At 38.5% G+C, this 20,476-nt stretch overlaps 1 protein-coding gene across 10 annotated transcripts in view; it reads left to right on the forward strand.

Annotated features, from left to right (window-relative positions):
- nags (N-acetylglutamate synthase) overlaps positions 1-20,476 on the forward strand; it is a 47,800-nt gene that overhangs the window by 15,788 nt on the left and 11,536 nt on the right. For 2 of the 10 annotated variants that reach the window (XR_010016559.1, XR_010016560.1), the window contains exons 4-8: positions 982-1,074; positions 4,378-4,558; positions 9,959-10,130; positions 13,320-13,502; positions 15,734-15,787. Coding sequence is in view for 4 of the 10 variants with exons in the window: in XM_063037749.1 (XP_062893819.1) it covers positions 982-1,074; positions 4,378-4,558; positions 9,959-10,130; positions 13,320-13,502; positions 15,734-15,911 (807 nt within the window). In the remaining 6 variants the exon portion in view is untranslated. Of the gene's footprint in view, positions 1-981; positions 1,075-1,392; positions 1,435-4,377; positions 4,559-9,958; positions 10,131-13,319; positions 13,503-15,733; positions 20,458-20,476 lie in introns of those variants that run through there. The other 8 variants (XR_010016558.1, XR_010016557.1, XM_063037749.1 and 5 more) reach the window with 5 other exon arrangements.

Raw genomic sequence — 20,476 nt, forward strand, 5'->3', positions numbered from 1 at the left:
TTAGCTGTTTTCTATCAGATTGACAGATTTCTTGGTTCCCATCATCTGTGCCTGTGGTCTCAACCATCTGCCAGGTAGCTTAGATTATTTGTTACAAATGGTGAAAATCTTGCATACTTAAAGCCTACAACAGCTTGAGATCATGCTGACAAGCTCCTCCTCTGCTCAGGAACAGCTTTCCAGACCCTGGTGGGGATGAGGCACACCCTCGCAATAGCATAGGGCAGAGTGAGCCAAGCAAGCACACGCCAGCCAGAATACAGTATATAAGTCACCACTTGATGTTTGAATGCTGCTGTTTTTATTATATCTATAAATACTCTGTTTACACTTTCCTTCTACTTTAACAGTGGTGCAAGGATTTCTTATGTTCAAGGACTTAGGTGGCCAAGTTCAGGAACTGATTCAAACCATTCAGATGAATGTCTTCTCCCTCTGAAGGGAATGATCATCCTTGTTCTGATTTCGAGTTAAGGTGCTCCCACACCACTGTACCCACCCTTTGGTACAATTTGTCACTAAATTTACAGGCTTTTTCAAGGCTAAAATTACATTTTTTGGGAAATGAAGTTGGAATTAAAGAAAGCACTTTGCTCAGGAAGAGTAAAGGAAGCTATACTTTGTAATGAGTTATACTATATCTAATGTAGAAATGCTTAATTCTGGCACTGGGTACAACAAAGTTGCAGGTATTCAATTTCAATGCTGCAAGATTGTCCCATTTTGACAGTTATAGAAACATTATGTAATAATTCATCATGTCCTGGTTTCAGTACCTCTGCGAGAAGGTGGCCTATTCATTTCCATAGCTGGCAAATTGTGCCATTCAGAGTAAGATCAGGTCATTAACTGGGAGACTGGCATCAACCACCCACTCCCAGCATCATGTGTAAAGGTGCCTCCCTGGCATTGCCAGTTTCAGATACTCTTCTGAGGCTGGCCTTCATGAGACAAGGAGACCTCATTGTAATTGTTTTGCAGTTCCGTCGTTGTCAAAGCGCTGCTTCAAGTGCCAATGGGCGTTTTCAGCGTCGAGCAATCTCTCTTGGTACCAGCTGTGTGGAGAGCCTACAGGTATGTTCTGTGGAGTCAGTTGGGGCACGAGTCCATTAAGAAGATGACTGGATGGATATACTCCACCTCTTCCCTGATGGTTTTTCCTCCACTGTCAACAGTATTGCCAATGCCAAATGGACTTGCCCCTAATGGAAGACTGAGTACAATTATTCACATAAGTGCACTGATTCCATGTCCCACTCAGCAGTAACCTTTCACATAATTTTTGACCATTTTAGTATTGTGCCGGCCAATGTTTTGATAACCATGATACCTCCCGTCATTTACATTAGCACTTATTTTTGTATTTTTTTTCTAAATCATTGAGATCCACAGAGGCAGTTCCTTGGAGGACCAAATCTCAGTTATACCATGAAGGTGAGGCACATTGTCAAAGTCAGAATGTCCTTTTCTGCCATTCTGGAAGGAAAACGCACAGGGAAACATCCTGTGTCACCACCTTTGCATGGCTTGAACAGAACCAAAGTTTATCCTCATACTAAACAAATTAAATCCACACATCCAAAACAATTCAAAATGCTTTCCAGGTGTCTGTGCAAGTCACCAAAGCGATCATCAAGACAATGCAAATATCAAACATTTTAGGTGTTGGTAGAATGTGAGATGATTGAGAGTAAGTGCTAAACAATTGTTTTCAGATTTTAATTTATCATTTTCCAGTTACATCTGCTAATCTGCCTGAGCTTCGCACTCTTCCCTTCTGGGAAGAAGCCTCTCCGTATTAAATGCCTTTCAAAATGGTTCAGGGAAACTGTCTTGGGGAAGATCTTCTAATAATACCATTCTCCCTTTGGACACAGGTCTGAGCTGTGTTTACCATCTGCAACAATTAAAGAGCTCAAATGCAAGGGTGTGAGAATCTCTAGCATTTCACTTAGTGTACCAGTGAGATGTGGAAAAATGAGAGAAGTTGGGATTTCAGAACAGTTTTATGGTAGAGTACATACTGCTCTGTATGTGTACTCAGGAAATAAAAGGGAACCAATGACAATTTTCAGATAAAAATTATGAAGCTGCAAGTATTAGTGAATTCATTGATTTTTAACATTGAGAATAATTATTCAATTTTTAATGCAAATGATTATTTAATAGTGGATATATATTGGTATCCATGAGACTTTGATGTTTGTTACTTGTGAGGTTTGAGACCTGCTAAATGTGAAATAAACATCATGGCAAGAATTGAAACACACTCGCCACCCTTTTCCAAAGAGGAGCTTTTAGCATGTATCTTTTTTAAATAGCCCTTTAGATTTTCTTTTGTGTTTGTGTGACTTCATTTCGGGATTGTTTCATGTGGTTTACATTGCTGGGCACCCAGTCAGCACTTTGTTGGTGCAAGTTGCTAACAGTTGATGGCAGTAGTCAGTTAGGACATGCAGAATGTGGAAAGTTTTGTAGCATTCAAGCTTGATTACAAGTGGATGTAATGGCCGCATTTGGGTGAGGGAGCCTTGAGCATGTAGTGGGCATGTTTGAGATATAATGGACATCTTGGATTTTTGAACAGATGGAATATAGTGGATATTATCTAATGTATGTTCTTTTTCAATAATTTACTGCCTTGTTATCTAATGCTTTATTCTCAATGATTTGCATTGTAACCTAATATTAATAATTTTGTCTAACTTACTATCATATTTAATATCATTTATTTCTCAGTAATTTATTACCTAATGTACCTATATCTCTCATTTCTCTGCCTTATGTAATGTAGTTTATTTCTCAGTAATCTACTGTCTTGTTATTTTACGCAATAATGTGATATCTTTTGTTTTCATGCTCACATGGTCAGCCAGCATTATTGCTGTTTCACATACATCCAACTATTTGTATGTTGTCCTGTTATTATGCGACATTAACAAAGCTTTCTTAAACTAAACATTATATAATATCTAACAGAAAGGCAAATCACTGATACACATATTTATAATGCTGTTTTCCAATGTAGTTCCACACACTAAAATGAGCATTTGATTTAGAGAAGTTAAAACGGGCTCTTTTTCCACAGAAACATAAGCAATGGTGACAGTTGAACATAAACAGTTTAACTTCACATTTAATACCTTACAAATGTTTAAAGGAGAACAAATAGAGAGATTAAATTCTACGTAGTTTATTAAATTAGAAAAGGGATGAAGAACTTGCAAACTTCTAGATTTCTCCATTTAGCCTTGAAGTTTTCTATATCATTTTAAGCACAATTTCACCAATAAACACGAGATTCTGCGGATGCTAGAAATCCAGAGTAACACATAAAATGCTGGATGAACTCAGCAGGTCAGGCAGCATCTATGGAGAGGAATAAAGAGCAGACGTTTTGAGTTCTGGCTCCCCTCTTACCCTTTCTCTTCTATCACCTGCCTATCAGCTCCTCCTTGTGCCCCTCCTCCTTCCCTTTCTCCCATGGTCCCTTTCCTCTCCTATCAGATTCCTTTTTCTTCAGCTCTTTACCATTTCCACCTATCACCGCCCAGTTTCTCCCTTCATCCCCTCTCCCCCACACACCTACCTTCCCCCTCACCTGGTTTCACCTATGAACTTCTCACTTGTCCTCCTTCCCCTTCCCCTCTCTCCCCCCCCCACCTTCTTATTCTGGTTTCTTCCCCCTTCTGAAACATCAGCTCTTTATTCCTCTCCATAGATGCTGCCTCTCCTGCTGATTTCCTCCAGCATTTTGTGTGTGTTACTGAGCCAACAAATATTGGCACAAGTGATATAGGTTGAAATAAAAGCGGAAAATCCAGGTTCCCCCGAAGTGATGTTCAGCTTCTCAAGCCATTTATAAAGTGCCTTTCACTTCAGGATTGGTTTGAATTTTTAGCTTTTGTCTACACCAAATGTTTCAAAATAGTTTCAGGCAAATAAGTAACCTGCCTCTAACATTCTTCATAATTAATAGGTATATCTATCGTTTCTAAAATTTTGAAAGTGCCCTTGAATATTCCATGAAATAATGTTCTTCGTGATCTTGAACACTTAGCTTTTTCTGAAACTATTCATGTAAATATATTAACAATAGACAATACATAATAGCAGTATGTGCCTAAAGAAAGGATAAGTGGGATGCATTCATGTTATAGTGCTCCCAGTGTGGTAACATCTGCAAATATGATTCAATACCTTTATTAAAAATAGGCACTAATACTAGGCTCATAAGACTCAAAACAACAATCGTGTAGCATTTCTAATTTATTCAAACAATTTACAGGTGCAAAGCAAAGTTCTAAATATTATAGCGTAATCATTTGTTCCCTCCTACTTTAACTTCTCGGTACTATGCTCTTTTACATGGTGCAGGTTGTGGGACAGGTCAATCTTCCATCTGACCTAGATCTTCTGTTGAATACAAATTGGATTAGTGATAAAGAGGAACAGAAAGCCAAGGTGATAATGGATCTGCTCAACCACATGCCATCAGAATCTTCTGCTGTCATCACATCGGCCAACACCATACTCACAGAGCTTTTCAGTCACAGAGGTACCATTATCATTAAGACCCTTACCACATTTATACATTCATATAATAGAAAGAGGAAATATTTAAATATAGTAGAATAACAAATGCGTGAGATTTTTGCTTATGACTTGCTTGCAGTTAATAGATTCTACATTCATATTTACTTACAACATAGTAGGAGGCCAACTGGCACATCAAATGTTTGCTGGCCCTCAGAGCAGTTCCACCAGTCCAAACCCTAGCCTTGTAATACTTCCTTGTAATCTATTCTCATAAGCCTATCAACTCCCCCTAATTTTAGTGCCACCTACCTACAGTAGCAGTAATTTACATTACAAATGCGAGAATGTCAGCAGATGCTGGAAATCCAGACTAACACACAAAATGTTGGAGGAACTCAGCATTTTCAGAACTTCAGTCCTGAAGAAGGATCTTGGCTTGAAACATTGACTCTATTCTTTTCCATAGATGCTGCCTGACCTGCTGATGAAATTCAGAGCAATACACACAAAATAGTGGAGGAAGTCAGCAAGTCAGGCAACATCTATGGAGGAGAATAAGCAGTTGACATTTCAGGCCAAGTCCTGATGAAGGGTCTCAGTCCAAAATGTCAGTTGCTTATTCCCCTCAATAGATGCAGCCTGACCTACTGAGTACCTGCAGCATTTCTGTGTGCATTTTTCAAATCTAAACTGGTTTACAATTGCCATTACCTATTTTAGTTAAAATTCTGATTCTTTTCTAATAAATTTGATTATGCAGCTATCTCAACTTTATTGGAGAGTTCAGTTAATAATGTACATTACTTAATGTCATTCAAATACAAATAGAATTATGCTGGCAGGAAAGAAATTTAAAGTGAGATTAGACCAGACAGTGTAAAAGAATTTTGCTTAGGCTATATAGATAGTTCTTTTGCATATAACTTAAACCATTTCATGGGCAAATACAAACTTAGAGCATTCTGAGCTTATTTAACCAAGCTTTGGAGCTAGAGCAACATACAGTATATCTGAGTAATAGTTTCACATCCATTCAGTGGCCACTATATTAGATACCTCCTCTACCTAATAAAGTGACCTCTGAACGTATGTTCGTATTCTTCTGCTGCTCTAACCCATCCACCTCAAGGTTTGACACGTGCATTCAGAGATGCTCTTCTGCACACCACTGTTGTAATGTGCGGTTATTTGAGCTACTGTCACTTTCCTGTCAGCTTGAACCAGTCTGGCTATTCTCCTCTGACCTCTCTTATACTAACAAGGCATTTTCACCCACAGACCTGCCACTCACTGGATGTTTTGTTGATTACACCATTCTCTGTAAATTAAAGTTTACATGAAATTTACTGTTGTACATGAAAATCCCAGAAGCTCAGCAGTTTCTGAGATAGTCAAACCACCCAGTCTGGCACCAGCAATCATTCCAGAAGTCAAAGTCACTTAGATCACATTTCTTCCCCATTCTGTTATTTGTTCTGAACAACAACTGAACCTCTTGACCATTTCTGCATGCTTTTATGCATTGAGTTGCTGCCACTTGATTGGCTGATTAGAAATTTGCATTAAGGAGCAGGTGAACAGGTGTGCCTAATAAAGTGGCCACTGAGTGTATAATTTAATGGCAATGAGTTTAACTTCTGTCTGTCTCTATTACTAATGGTAACAGAATTTGCATTCAGGTTTACCCACCCTCAGCCAGAAAAAATAGTCCTTACCTAACTTACAAGCACTCAGTCCCAAGTAGAATAAATCACTGAATTATGAAAAGCATAAATATAGTTGAGTTGAGTTATACAAAGTTAAAAGCTTCTGTCCAGGACATGGGAACGAGTGGCCTGATAGGGGAGCATTAAACACAACCATCCTTACTGTTCACTGAGGCAAGTCAGACCAAACCATCCCATGGGAAGGATCACATGTACCGGGAGGAATGGATTAAAGATTTTAATACCATGATAATTTATTGCATTATACATCGATCAATATATCTGTTAAATTTCATGGAAAGATTTAAAAAGGACCTGTGAGGAAACTTACACATGCTATGGAATGAGCTGTCAGAGAAAGGAGCTGAGGTAGGCACAATAATGACATTTAAAAGACAATTGAACAGGTACATGGATAGGAAAGGTTCAGAGGGATAGAGGCCAAACAAGAGCAGATGGGACTGACTTAGATGGACACCTTGATCAGCATGGACAAGTTTCAGTGCTGTGTTACTCTATGACCAATGTATCACAATGGCCCAGATTTAGGTCTGTGGTAAACTCCCTGCATTTACCCAAACAGACATGGGTTTGTGAGTATGAATGTCCTGAATTTGTTGAGATTACTGCTAGTGAATGTGGAATGTGTCATTGTGATCCACTGCTGACTCTGTATGGTGTGGGGTAGTGCAGTGCAGAGCAAAAATTCGGAAATTCCTCAGCATTTAAGTTGGTGAATCCACTTGTGAATCCTATGGTAGATTAACTGGAGCAAGAACCTTGAATCAACTCATTTGCTGGATATTTTCTGGGTGTCAAATTGAATGTAAAAATAAGGTAAATTATCTTACTTAATTGTGAATGGTGATCTCCCTCCTGGTAATAAACAGGCCCAGTATTGCTTGAAAGAACTCAGTGAAGTGGGATTATTATACAAGTTGCCAGTCTTCTCCACGTGTCCACTATTCTCAAATAACTACCTCTTGCTCTGCTTATCTACAACTTCAAATTGGGATTCCTGATTCATTCTAACACACTTAATTGGAATATACTATAAACTCAAACACGACCAAATCCTTTTAACATCTTAACCTTAACTAGATAGCATCCAAGCATATGTGTCGCTGGTGAGTCCCCTGGTATAAGTTCCCTAATCTTCTATTCTACCTCTGAAATAAAATGCAATTTTGATTTCCCTTCCTACATTATCACATGATGTAATGACATGCAAGGAAAGGGTAGAAATTAATTAAACCCAAAGAGAAACCATTATGTTATATCACAAGTATATTTTTCTTAAAATGGACCTGGTGTTTAACAGCGAAACCACTTATAATCTGGAGTTCCTGTAGGGCTAGCAGTATCTCAGCTGTGTTTATTTGAGGATTCATTAAATCTTTTAACCAGCAAAGAGTTTGCATCGGTCATTATGTGCATTAGAGTGAGAGAGAACCAATTAAAAATCTTACAGTGTGCTCACTACAGCAGAGGTCCCCAACCACCGGGCCGCATGGAAACGATATGAGTCAGCTGCACCTTTCCTCATTCCCTGTCATGCACTGTTGAACTTGAACATAGGGTTGCCAACTGTCCCGTATTTGCCAGGACATTCCGTATATTGGGCTAAATTGGTTTGTCCCGTATTTCCCCCGCTAAGGTAGAGCGTCTCGTGCCAAAATGGCATAAAGCAAAGAAACAATTACCATTAATTTATGTGGGAGAAATTTTTGAGCGTTCCCAGACCCAAAAAAATAACCTATCAAATCATACCAAATAACACATAAAACCGAAAATAACACTAACATATAGTAAAAGCAGGAATTATATGATAAATACACAGCCTGTATAAAGTAGAAATAATGTATGTACAGTATAGTCAGGAAGATGAAGGGAAAAGCGATTTGTGGGGAGAAAAAAATTGGCATGTACACGCATGCGCACACAGGTGCCTGCGCAAGGCTTCATGGTCATGGTAGTCTTTCCTGGGGTAAAGTGTCCCGGGATTTGACTGCTACTTTTGTCCCTTATTTGGGAGTGAGAAAGTTGGCAACCCTAACTGTAAAAGACATATTGAGGTGAGTTTAACCCTACTTGAACAGTCCCCCCTGGTCGGCCAGTCCGCAAGAATATTGTCAATATTAAACCGGTCCATGGTGCAAAAAAGGTTGGGAACCCTTGCCCTACAGTAACAAGTGTATAGAAAGAGTCACCAGCTGATAACCCTTTCTGTACAGTCTGTGCTGGGCCTCACAACCACTTTTGGTTACAACAATGAATGAGGCCATATGCCTGCACTTTGATTGGAAAGAATATATATAATGGACTTCAATTGAGTCATATCAATCTTCCCCAAATATTGGGATGTCCTTGCTGATTACCGAAGTTCCCTGTGAGTAGTGTAGCGGTTAGCATGAGGCTATTACAGCTCGGGGCATTCCAGAGTTCATAGTTCAATTCTGGTGCTGTTCTGTAAGGGGTCTTTACGTCCTCCCTGTGGAATGCGTGGGTTTTCTCCAGGTGCTCTGGTTTCCTCCCCACAATCCAAAGACATACCAGGTAGGTTAATTGGTCATTGTAAATTGTCCTGTGATTAGGTTAGGGTTAATCGGGTTTTTCAGTGGTTGCTGGGCGTGGCTCAGAGGATCTACTCTGCGCTGTATCACTAAATAGATAAAATAGCCCTGCTGCGCTAATGTTAATGGTGTATTCTCCATTCCTTCCCAGCCGTTTTAATTCCACAGCAATGCATAATGCTTGTGCCATCAAAGTTAGCAGTTAGACAAGGCACATATTTGGAGACACAATGACACATGGTTGGAATCCTCCAGGTTTTGACCTGAAACATCGACAGTTCCTTTCCTCTCCCAGGTGCTGTTTGACCCAATGAGTTCCTCTAGCAGATCGTTTGTTGCTAAAACACATTTGGTTAGCACGTTATTCATCATTTCACCAGTACCCTGTGGCCAATGTGTACACATGCAAATACACTGCTCCATTTACTGAGGTATTTTCAACACCTAAATACACGCAGTCTGTATCATCTGAAGAAATGAGACAGCAGGCACATGGGAACATCATAGCTGCATGTTCCCCTCCTACAACTCAGCCCTTCTGACTTAGAATTATGTTGCTGCCCCTTCAAGTAGCTGAATCCAAATCCAGGAACATTTTACCTATCTGAATAGTGGGATTACCTTCACCACAACAACTGCAGCTGCTCAAAAATGTGGCTCACTAACACTTCCTCAAGAGTAATCAAGGACAGGGATTAAATCGTGTCAGCACCACCTCTATCAAATGGACCTCATCAATCATTCATTGAAAGATACTGGAACTCATCTCAGAAAAAAATGTTAAACATTTATCAATTTTAATTGGCTCAGCAAATATATCTGGTAAACAGATTATGAAAACCCCATGCCAAAATAGTTTTTGCTGGGTTGGCTGGTAGTTAGAATTTGGAGAGAAAGAGTTGTCTTGTGTTTATGTTTGCTGTCTACCAATCTCTGGGAACATGCATGGTTCATCTTTTACAGGGACAAGACTGGACTCGTTTTAGGAACAGTGAGTGACCAGAAAGAGTGGTTGCTGTCTGGGCAAGAGTTGCCCATCATGCAACACAAATGTTGAGAAAAATAGATAAAATGATAGTTAACTACTTTCCATCACATCAGAGATGTTGACCCTGAACATTCTTTTTGAATTTGTTTCAGGAGCTGGAACTCTATTCAAAAATGCTGAACCCATCCGCAGATACACAGACCTTGATGAAATAGACACAAGCCGTCTAATATCACTAATCAATAAATCATTTGGGAAAGATCTTTATGAAGACTACATTTCAGTAATAAAGCCCAAGCTACATTCTGTTTATTTGTCTGAAGGGTAAGTGTTTTGCCACCAATGGGGTTTTGTGAATTGATTCCTTTCATATTTCTCTAATTCCTTTAGTGAAATGAATGCATCTGGCTTTAATTAACTTTGAAATAATTGGAAAGTGAAAAAACTCATAGGAGATTGATAGTAAATCTGGAGTATTGAGGAAATCCGGGTTGAAATCTATCATGGGCAGAAGAAATCTGAGCCCAGAAACTCCAAGATCTAGCACAAGATGTGCACTGTGCAATACAGCTCTGATTATGTAAACCAAGGAAATGGGTACTTAATCGCTTGTTTCATGACAGTCAAAAAGTTACTTCTGGGTCATCCATGCAAATTGCACCTCAAGCACAGAGCCTTTTAACAAATACCCAGTAACATGTACCAGTGTGCCACACATGTTTGGACAGCATCTCTGCTAAAATTAGCTGACCTGCAGATAGTGCAGACTACCTTTGCAGAAGGTGACTTTCACAATGTGAGACCTGCTTCAACAAGTTTTTTTTTAATTCCAAAAACAGACTTCATTCACAATAGGTTACAGATGCAAAGGAAGAAACAGTGCAAAAAAAAATTTTACATTCATGGATGCTAGTCTCCACACAGGAGATTAGTGTGCAAAATTAAAGTACATGGTATTGGGGGTAAGGTATTGATGTGGATGGAGAATTGGTTGGCAGACAGGAAGCAAAGAGTGGGAATAAACAGGACCTTTTCAGAATGGCAGGCAGTGACTAGTGGGGTACCGCAAGGCTGTGCTGGGACCTCAGTTATTTACAGTATATATTAATGACTTAGACGAGGGAATTAAATGCAGCATCTCCAAGTTTGCGGATGAAACAAGGCAGTGTTAGCTGTGAGGAGGATGCTAAGAGGATGCAGGGTGACTTGGATAGGTTAGGTGAGTGGGCAAGTACATGGCAGGTGCAATTTAATATGGATAAATGTGAAGTTATCCACTTTGGTGGCAAGAACAGGAAAACAGATTATTATCTGAATGGTGGCCGATTAGGAAAAGGGGAGGTGCAACGAGACCTGGGTGTCATTGTACACCAGTCATTGAAAGTGGGCATGCAGGTACAGCAGGTGGTGAAAAAGGGGAATGGTGTGCTGGCATTCATAGCGAGAGGATTCGAGTACAGGAGCAGGGAGGTACTACTGCAGTTGTACAAGGCCTTGGTGAGACCACACCTGGAGTATTGTGTGCAGTTTTGCTCCCCTAATCTGAGGAAAGACATTCTTGCCATAGAGGGAGTACAAAGAAGGTTCACCAGATTGATTCCTGGAATGGCAGGACTTTCATATGATGAAAGGCTGGATAGACTAGGCTTGTACTCGTTGGAATTTAGAAGTTTGATGGGGGATCTTATTGAAACGTATAAAATCCTAAAGGGATTGGACAGACTAGATGCAGGAAGATTGTTCCCGATGTTGGGGAAGTCCAGAACAAGGGGTCACAGTTTGAGGATAAAGGGGAAGCCTTTTAGGACCGAGATTAGGAAAAACTTCTTCACACGGAGAGTGGTGAATCTGTGGAATTCTCTGCCACAGGAAACAGTTGAGGCCAGTTCATTGGCTATATTTAAGAGGGAGTTAGATATGGCCCTTGTGGCTAAAGGGATCAGGGGGTATGGAGGGAAGGCTGGTATAGGGTTCTGAGTTGGATGATTAGCCATGATCATACTGAATGGCGGTGCAGGCTCGAAGGGCCGAATGGCCTACTCCTGCACCTATTTTCTATGTTTCTATGTTACATTCAGTAGTGTAAACTTTTGAAGAAAACAAAACAAACAAACGTAGCACTATTACTGTTTACGTGGTCCCCGAGGTAATACTTCCACACTGAACTCTGTCCCTCTATGTGCAGTGGCAGAAGGAGCTTATACTGTGGTCCTTCCCCACAGAGTCTGCATTGGTTGCACTTCAGTGCATCCCTCAGCACATACTTGTGCAGCCTGGGCAGTCAGCAGCATTCCCTGACAGACCTCTAACCGTGCTGGAAGACCAACAACTGTCAGGCAGACAAAGGGCATCCTTCGTTAAATTGGTTACCTTCCAGCAGCATTTAATATCTGTCTTGGTGTCTGTTCCTGGGAACAGCATGGAGATCAGAGGGTCCTCTGATACACAGCTGCTGCTGGGCATGAACTGGGACAAGGACCTTTGCATCCGCCTCCACAGCGACTTAGCAAATCCACAGTGTGTAAAGCATTGGGGACCATCTCTTCCCCATTGCAGCTGTCCTGAGGGCAACGTACATTGAGGGTGATAAATAACTTCCAAATTCCCCCAAAGCCCATTTCAAGCTCAGACGTCCCTACCCAACCCCTTCCCCCAAAAATCATTCAGCATTTCCCATAGCTGGGCCTCTCTAGCCCTTTTACCTCCTTCCACTCTACCTGAGATATCTTGGATCTCATACACAATGGAATTTTCCAGTGCTGGATCCATATTCGGAACATTTGGCAACCTATCACACGTTGCCAGTTTAGCATACCTTACCTGCCTGGATCAGCAAATTTAAGCCAAGGTCATTTTATGCAATGCAGTTGGCAGATTTCCCTGAATTTATTTAACATGCTATGTCATTAAGTCAAATACGTTTTCCAGTTTTACACTACATTGCCACTGAGTGCAGTCCCCTACTCACGTAATATTTACACGAATACAATTTCTAAAAGACCATCAAAAATGAGGACCATAGTTGCTTCCTCCCCCACCTCCACTCCCCACTCCTTCAAATAGCTCAGGCATATTGAGGCCAATCTGCGATGACCCCTTTGTCTTCCCATCTGAGACTAGTTGACTCAGTGTGGAGACTGACTTGGAAGGATTCAGTATATTTGATTATTCCCATAACAGACAGACATAATATCTGCTCTTACACAGCTTTGCAGATATTCTCATAGATCATCTTTGCTATGTGGTAGAGAAAATTCTAAAGAGAAAGAAAAATATAATTAATTGTTCCATGGAATGCAAAGTGACAGACTTTAAAACAGTCCCAATATTCTTCAAAAAGGCAGAATTGTGGCAAATTATTGTTTAAATGTAATTAGGCATGTTATTAGTAGATTGATTTGTAGACAAAATCTTGACTGCATTCTTCTAGCATATGGCACGATTTGCTGCAATAAATTATAGCATAAGAATGGGTTTAAATTGCTCATGCAACTATTCTCTATGTTCCCATAGGTACAGTGCTGCTGCAATTATCACCACAGAACCTGTCTTGAATGGGATGCCATATCTTGATAAATTTGTTGTCAGTACAAGTAAACGCGGCCAAGGGACCAGTCTGATGTTGTGGGAATGTATTCAGCAGGACTTTGAGGCACTGTTTTGGAGATCGAGGACAACAAACAGAATCAATCCTTGGTAAATTTGTAATTTATATATTGACTATATATTATTTTAAAAATCACCAGCCACAAAGTTTACATACCAGAATGGTTTCAGGTAACCCAGACTTTATTCAGAGAACCTACAGATAGCTGCCCATTATTTTGTTTAGAGATTCGTCAGTTTAAGTAACACAGCTCCAAGCAGAACAGGATTTATCATTGCTCAAACACCAATGCACTCTTTAATACAAACTAAGCAATATAGATTTATGGTGTAGACATCAACTTAAAACTTCTTCAACAATATATTATAACACAAAATAGGGTTCAACAACACTCTTTATTTGGCAGCCTGAGTGTTTAGTTTGAATGGAATTTTATGTGTGATCATATACACATGTTGCTTTACAATATCATCCACTATATTCAGAAAGGCAGTTGCAAGTACGCTGGAAGTGTGAGAGTAGGCAGAGTTTAACATGTCTTCAAAGCCAGTGCAACTAAATTTGATTTCCATGATCCAGCTCACTCTATGTGTTTAACTGGTTTAACGGATGTTTAACACTAAAAACACACCTGGACTAGAGCCTTCTGAGTGGAAGATCAGACCCAGCAGCATAGATTCTCAGAACAGTTGCTGCCATTCTATGCATTCCTGTGCTATTGACCAGGTAGGTGTCTGGTTTGCCTCCAGCTACCATCAGTAACCCTGTGTTACTGATGCTGTGTTACTTTCTCTAGACCCCACTCATTGTATTTTGGGATTGACCTCAACACCCCTCCAGCTAGCCGCCTCACCAGACCCCAGCTAGTCACACTTTCTCACCCTCTACAGTTCTAAGCTCTCTGGCTCTCTTTAGCTCACACCCATGAGAAATACAACAACTCACTGCTAAAAGCAGATGGACATTTCTCTTAGAAATCTGGTTTCAAATTAAGTTTAAATATTAAAACAGTAGCTTGACATAAAATACATGCGTGTATATACCACATGTAAAATTCTATACAAATTTGGGACAGCAAATAATGAAAACTGCAGAGCCTGTTTTTGTATCCATAGATTGACATATGTCTATGTACCTCTTGTCAATTCAACAATTACCATTCTCCTTATATCTTTCCCATCTTTCTTCTTATTACCACAGATGTTTATTGTCAGCATTCTCCTTACTTTATGTCTGATCCATTTCCTCCTCAACCCCACATAAGACCTTCTCATGGTCTTGGATGGGGTTGAGAGGGATATGGATCAGACATGCTGACGTGGTTGAAGAGGCTCGATGGACTGAACGGCCTAATTCTGCTCCTATATTTTATGGTCTTATACTTCTGTTAATATCTTAATTTTATTCTGCTGTTGTTATTCTCCAATTGTTATGTGTACTTGTATAAAGTACAGCTACATTAGCAAAGATAAGAGGGAATTGAGAGCCAAGAGAGAACCCAATATCCCAAATACCATAGAAACTAATTTACAGATGTAAATGACGACCACCTGCTCTGAGATTTTGGCCTATTTGTAAAATGATTACACCACAGTATGCAAAACTAAATGTTCGTGTTTTCAGTTTAATAGAAAGGTCTGGACAGCTTCTGGATCTATATACTCTATTGGGTTCTTAATCTGAAACCAGTCTTTGTTAAGTCAGTCTGGACAAAGAGGTTTTGTGTTCTCCCAATTTTCACATACTTAAGCTAAAATAAACACCCTTACTCCCAGCAGCCAGCTTGTTCCTTGTTCAACTGCTGTTTCAGTGTATATGACCCATGGCAATGAATGTCAATTTTTTTTTTAATTGTGGCTAACCTTGTCTGCCATCTGTACAACCACTTTAAGACAGGACTTGGGCTTAATTACTAAGAGTAGGATCCGCTGTGCTTCTCCACCTGTGCACGTGCTCTCTCATTCAATATAGCATAGAGTCCAATATGTGGCTACTCACAGAGGCCCCTAGTGGCACCATGGTTGAATAGGCTCAGGAGATAATGCTTTCTATCTTGATTAGAACATGATTAGTTGGTTCAGTTAAAATGTATCTTTTTTCCCAATTAAATTAAATGCCTGTCTTTATTGAAAACATCCTCATTGGGCTTACACGATAGTGGTGTGTGTGTGTGTGTGTTGATTTTTTTAAAAAATTCCATTACCCCTTTATGCTATTTTTTTTACTCTTTATGTATATTTTTCCTAAAGAGTTACTGTAATTTATTGCTACCATTGTCACTCAGTGCACAACCAATTTTAGATGCCTTTCACTTGTGCAGGTATTTCAAGCAATGTGATGGAAGCTTTGCAACTGGACAATGGATAGTATTTTGGTATGGCCTATCAAATATGCGTGACTCTTATTGCCTGGTGGACTATGCAGAAAATTTACCTGATTCTTTTATCAAATCAAAGGAGCCTGTAAATGAGCAAACCTCATCTATGACGGAAAACTAACTCTCTTCACTTAATGGATTCTTTTTCCAACTATGTCCAAAGAATCAATTGTACTTTAAGGTTAGACATGCTTCAGTTTTAGCAAAGATTATGGTTTCAATCGCTCCTCCTTTTGTAAAAGTTTACCTTCAAATACTACTAATGGTAAAAGAGGGAAAATTTCCACTTAAGTTGGCAAAGCATAAGTGAATAAAACCAAAGCAGATGAAACCTCCCATTAATGTGATGGTCTAAAAGCTAACTACACAGGATTGTGATCTTTTGTGGTAGGATAGTGCAAAGTAGTAAGTAAACTTTCTTAACTGAAACAGATTTATTATAATGGGAAAGGAGTGCATGGGCTACCTGACAAAATGTCTCTCAATCAGATTGTTCAGGAAAACAACTGAGTATTTCTTTATGAAGGCGGGGGAGTCAGGTTGATTGAACACGAAGTACAGTCTATTATGAGTTAGTTTGGACATTCTCACACCCTATTTTATATTCTGACATTACTGGGTGGAAAGTTATATGGGGAGTGTAGAATGGCTGATCCCAGATGGTCAAATTTCATTGGTACTTTTCAAAGGCACAGTTGGCTTTGTTCAGAAACAACACTATCTAGTTTTGCTGCTCCTTCTAATGTCAGAGAGGATAGAAGTAGACTGGAAGGTCCTGTTTGCTTCAGGGAATGGGGAACAAGGGCCATTTATCAAAAAGGTACCGCCTGGGAAGGATCACAGGATGATCAATTGAAATGTCCTTTCTCCAAAGGAACAGCCTCTCGTCTATATTCTTGCTCTATAAGTAGAAGCTAAATATCATCATGTTTATATATTCTTAATGGAAGTGGTCTAGCATTAAGGATTGGAACATCAGTTAACTTATATAAATGTCCTAGAATAATTCTAGATGCATTGTGTATTTAAACAGTTTGTGCCAGATTTTCAGTTCATTGTGGCAACATTTTTATTCCATTTTCATGGTGATGGAAATCTTTCATCATCACTTCCTAGAAACATGATCAGCCTGCTTTATACATTCTGTATTCTCAACAAAAAGCAAATTCTTTTGAAACTATTGAGTTGCATGCCTGCTTTTGTACAGATAATCCATTACCAGAGCCAAAACTGGTTATATAATGTAAAATATTTGGAAGAATACACAAGTGCTGGAATCAAGGCAACTTTAGATCCAGCATTCATGGTTTTTTTTAATTAATCTTTATGTATCTGCAATCCTTCTCAAAGTCTTAAATTTTGATTGTAAAATATTGAAACAAAGTTTTAATTGCATGAATGAAATTGCCAAATACTTCCTTTCTGATACCTCCTTGTGATAATATTTTGAATTTTGAATTCTTGAGGCCTTTCATCACAAACATCACTACAGTGGAAATCTATTATGGGAGAAGGGAGGGTCTATATTTTAGTAATCTAATGGAAGATACTAGAATAATAACATAGTGAGTGCTTAGAGTGGTAATAGCAGTGACTTAATTTATGTATTAGTACACTGATCATAGATGGGTACATTTATGAGAATTTGCTTCTAATGTAAAATCTAGTTCTGCTATAGCTATTCTCCCTATTAATGGTGCATTTATTTTTATGTGGATTCGGTCCATTAACATAGTAAAAATAGAATTCAGCATAAACCATGTAATTTCTTCCTATATAACTATTCTTTAAAAAATCAAATGCTATACTACTTTTGTAACATGAACTGTTGAACCCTTATAATTTTTTATAACTGGAAAGTATTTACTGCTACAATGTTCTTTGGGCTATATCTTACCAACATGGGTTGTATGAAACAAGCTGCCAGAAACAGTGGTAGTAGTAGAGATGGTTACAGTTACACCATTTAAAAGACATTTTAATAGGTCCGTCGATAGGAAGGGTTTAAGAGGATGTGGGCCAGATGCTGCACATGGGTACCTTGGTTGACACAAACAATTTCGGTCAAAGGGCCTGTTTCTCTGTTTTATAACTCTATGAATCTAATATCCACATATAAAGTACATTTGGGAATTGTAAAATGCTGAGAGTTAAATTTGCTATTATCTAGTTTTATAAATTATGGTGGATTCCAGTGGGTCACTGTTAATAGATAACCTGTGGCTATATAGTATTAAAAATGTAACAAAACCAATGGTCTGTTTCTCCAAATGTCAGTTCTTTTAAATTGGATGCATCTGCCCTAATTCTTTTCAGATACACAAAGGGAAAATTGACTATGGATAGCCATGCTTAATATGTACATAATTCTTGGGTGTTGGTTTTTCTTTGCCTTGCACACTCAATTCTATTGAATTTAATGGAATTGAAAGCAGAATGCTAGTCGCCAATATTGTGTGTTTAGCAAAGAAATTGAAACCTCAAGTAATTTTGTTAGCATAATGGTTAGGGTCATTCAATGCCATTTGTGATTTGTGAGAGGTAAAATTACTGAGCACCACATCTCTGATAATATGACGCAATCTACTTTTGTCCAGTATCACGAGACAGTAAAATAAACATAAAAAGGCCATAAGTCATAGAATGGACTGACTTTGAAAAACATTCATGGAGGTAACAGATAACATCACTTAAATATTGACAGACATTAGAGTTACATGCCAAATGACAGATACATCTCAGGAAAATTAAATTCAGAAATATTTCAATTATTTCAAATATAAATTACTTATATGAAATATTTTAATCAACTTTCGCATTTATTTTAACTGGACAAATGTTTATTTGTATGCTCCTCTGTCTAAGTGCTTCCAGACTAAATTATAATTTTCTTCAATGTACCACAATAAAAGTATCAATATCATGGAATTGGAGAAAAAAACACAATTGCTTTACAAAATAAATTGGAAATTGGCCAGATTAACATAGTGCCTGTATGTGAATCACTGCTTGGATACATTTACGTGTAATCCACTTGAGTCACATAGCTCATCTAATTAGTGCTGTACTGTTTCCATCATAGTCAGATGGAAACAAACCTACAATTGCCCCCTTTTCTATTGAGGCAAAGAAGGGAGAGATATACCTGAAGTCTAGCTGTGAACACTGTCCTGCTTGTAAAGTGTACATGAATAATAGTCTTTGATTGAAATAATCCCTGTGACTGAGTAGCAATCATTTGCTGGTAGGGTCTCATACATGAATAAAGATGATACTGATACACCTGGATGTTTCCTGTTTCTTACCATGTATTTTATTCTACCAATATACCTTTCTATAGGCTTGATTTTGCATTATTCTTTACTATAACTAAATCTGCCAGTTTTCTTCTTAAAAATAAAAAAATCATCTTTCGATGTCTTGAATGGAAGAAAAAACCCGTTTTTGGAAAAACAAGAACCACTACATCCTAGGCTTTATTCTGCCAATGTTTTCAGATTTTAGCCTCATAGAACTTGTGCTAAATATTGGTTATGCTTCCACATAAACAGTTCATTCACATAGCCATTTGAATGTATGACAAGCAGATTGTACACTGTGGTATAAAATGAAAGTTGTCAAGGTATAAGTCCTTAATGTATGCAATTCTGTACTTTTTACCACAGAGCAATTTTCTTGTATTTAAGTAATTTACATGAAGTGATGAAGTTAGAAAGAGGTGTTTTTGGTATTCTGATGACAAGAGTGACTTTCTACCACAGGCTTCTTTGGTTATTGCTCCACTGAAATTTCAGTTTACATGGCTGAAATTTACTGTTTGATATCTCACTTTTTTTTCTTCAGTTCAGTATCCAAACCCATTATGACAGCTCTAATTCATTCATTTGCATTGCCTCAAATTATGGACCTCTTCACTTAAATGTTGTTTTTGCCATACATAGGCCATTAAAACATTGTTCTGAAAGTACTCAATTTCCTGTAAATAGAATCACAGATGCTCACAACCACCCTACCATTACTTGTCATAGATATTGTTTGGTTGTTGTGGCTGCTAATTTGAATATCTAAAGTATGATAGCCAAGCCAGAGTCTCTTCTTTTCCAGCAGCCACAGGTGTAGTTTGTAAGGAACAGTGCCAAACACTCAAGAACAAAAACCCTGTCTAAATTCTCTGCATTCAATGTACAAATCAAAAGAAATGAAATTATTGCAACAAGAATGTGGCAGAAATAAATAATAGAAGCCTATTTTTTTTTAAACTAGTCATTTTTTTTACATCTCACTTCAAGGCAGAAACACATACAAATATTTTAAATTGTTACGTCCAAAGTACTGGTTTACAGTTCCATATTTTAATCTAGTGAATGAAGATATTCAACACAGCATTATAGCAATGGACAGTTTGGATAGATTTTATTTAATACCATTGTTATGCAACACATATTAAGGATAAACTGATATGTGGAACAGTGCTGATTTTTTAAAACAGAAAATTGGGTACAGTTAAGTATCGACCACAGCCCATGACTGACATGATGTAATGGACACTATGAAATGTGAAAAAATATTTATTGATTTTTTAAAAAAATCTCTCCAATATTGCACAGCACCCGCTTTACTATGATTTTATGAAGGTTGCCAATATGATTAGACCTACAAAACTGCCAATTAATGTCCTTCCTTACT

The sequence above is a fragment of the Mobula hypostoma genome, chromosome X1 (genome assembly GCF_963921235.1).
Source record: "Mobula hypostoma chromosome X1, sMobHyp1.1, whole genome shotgun sequence".
Lineage (NCBI taxonomy): Eukaryota > Metazoa > Chordata > Chondrichthyes > Myliobatiformes > Myliobatidae > Mobula > Mobula hypostoma.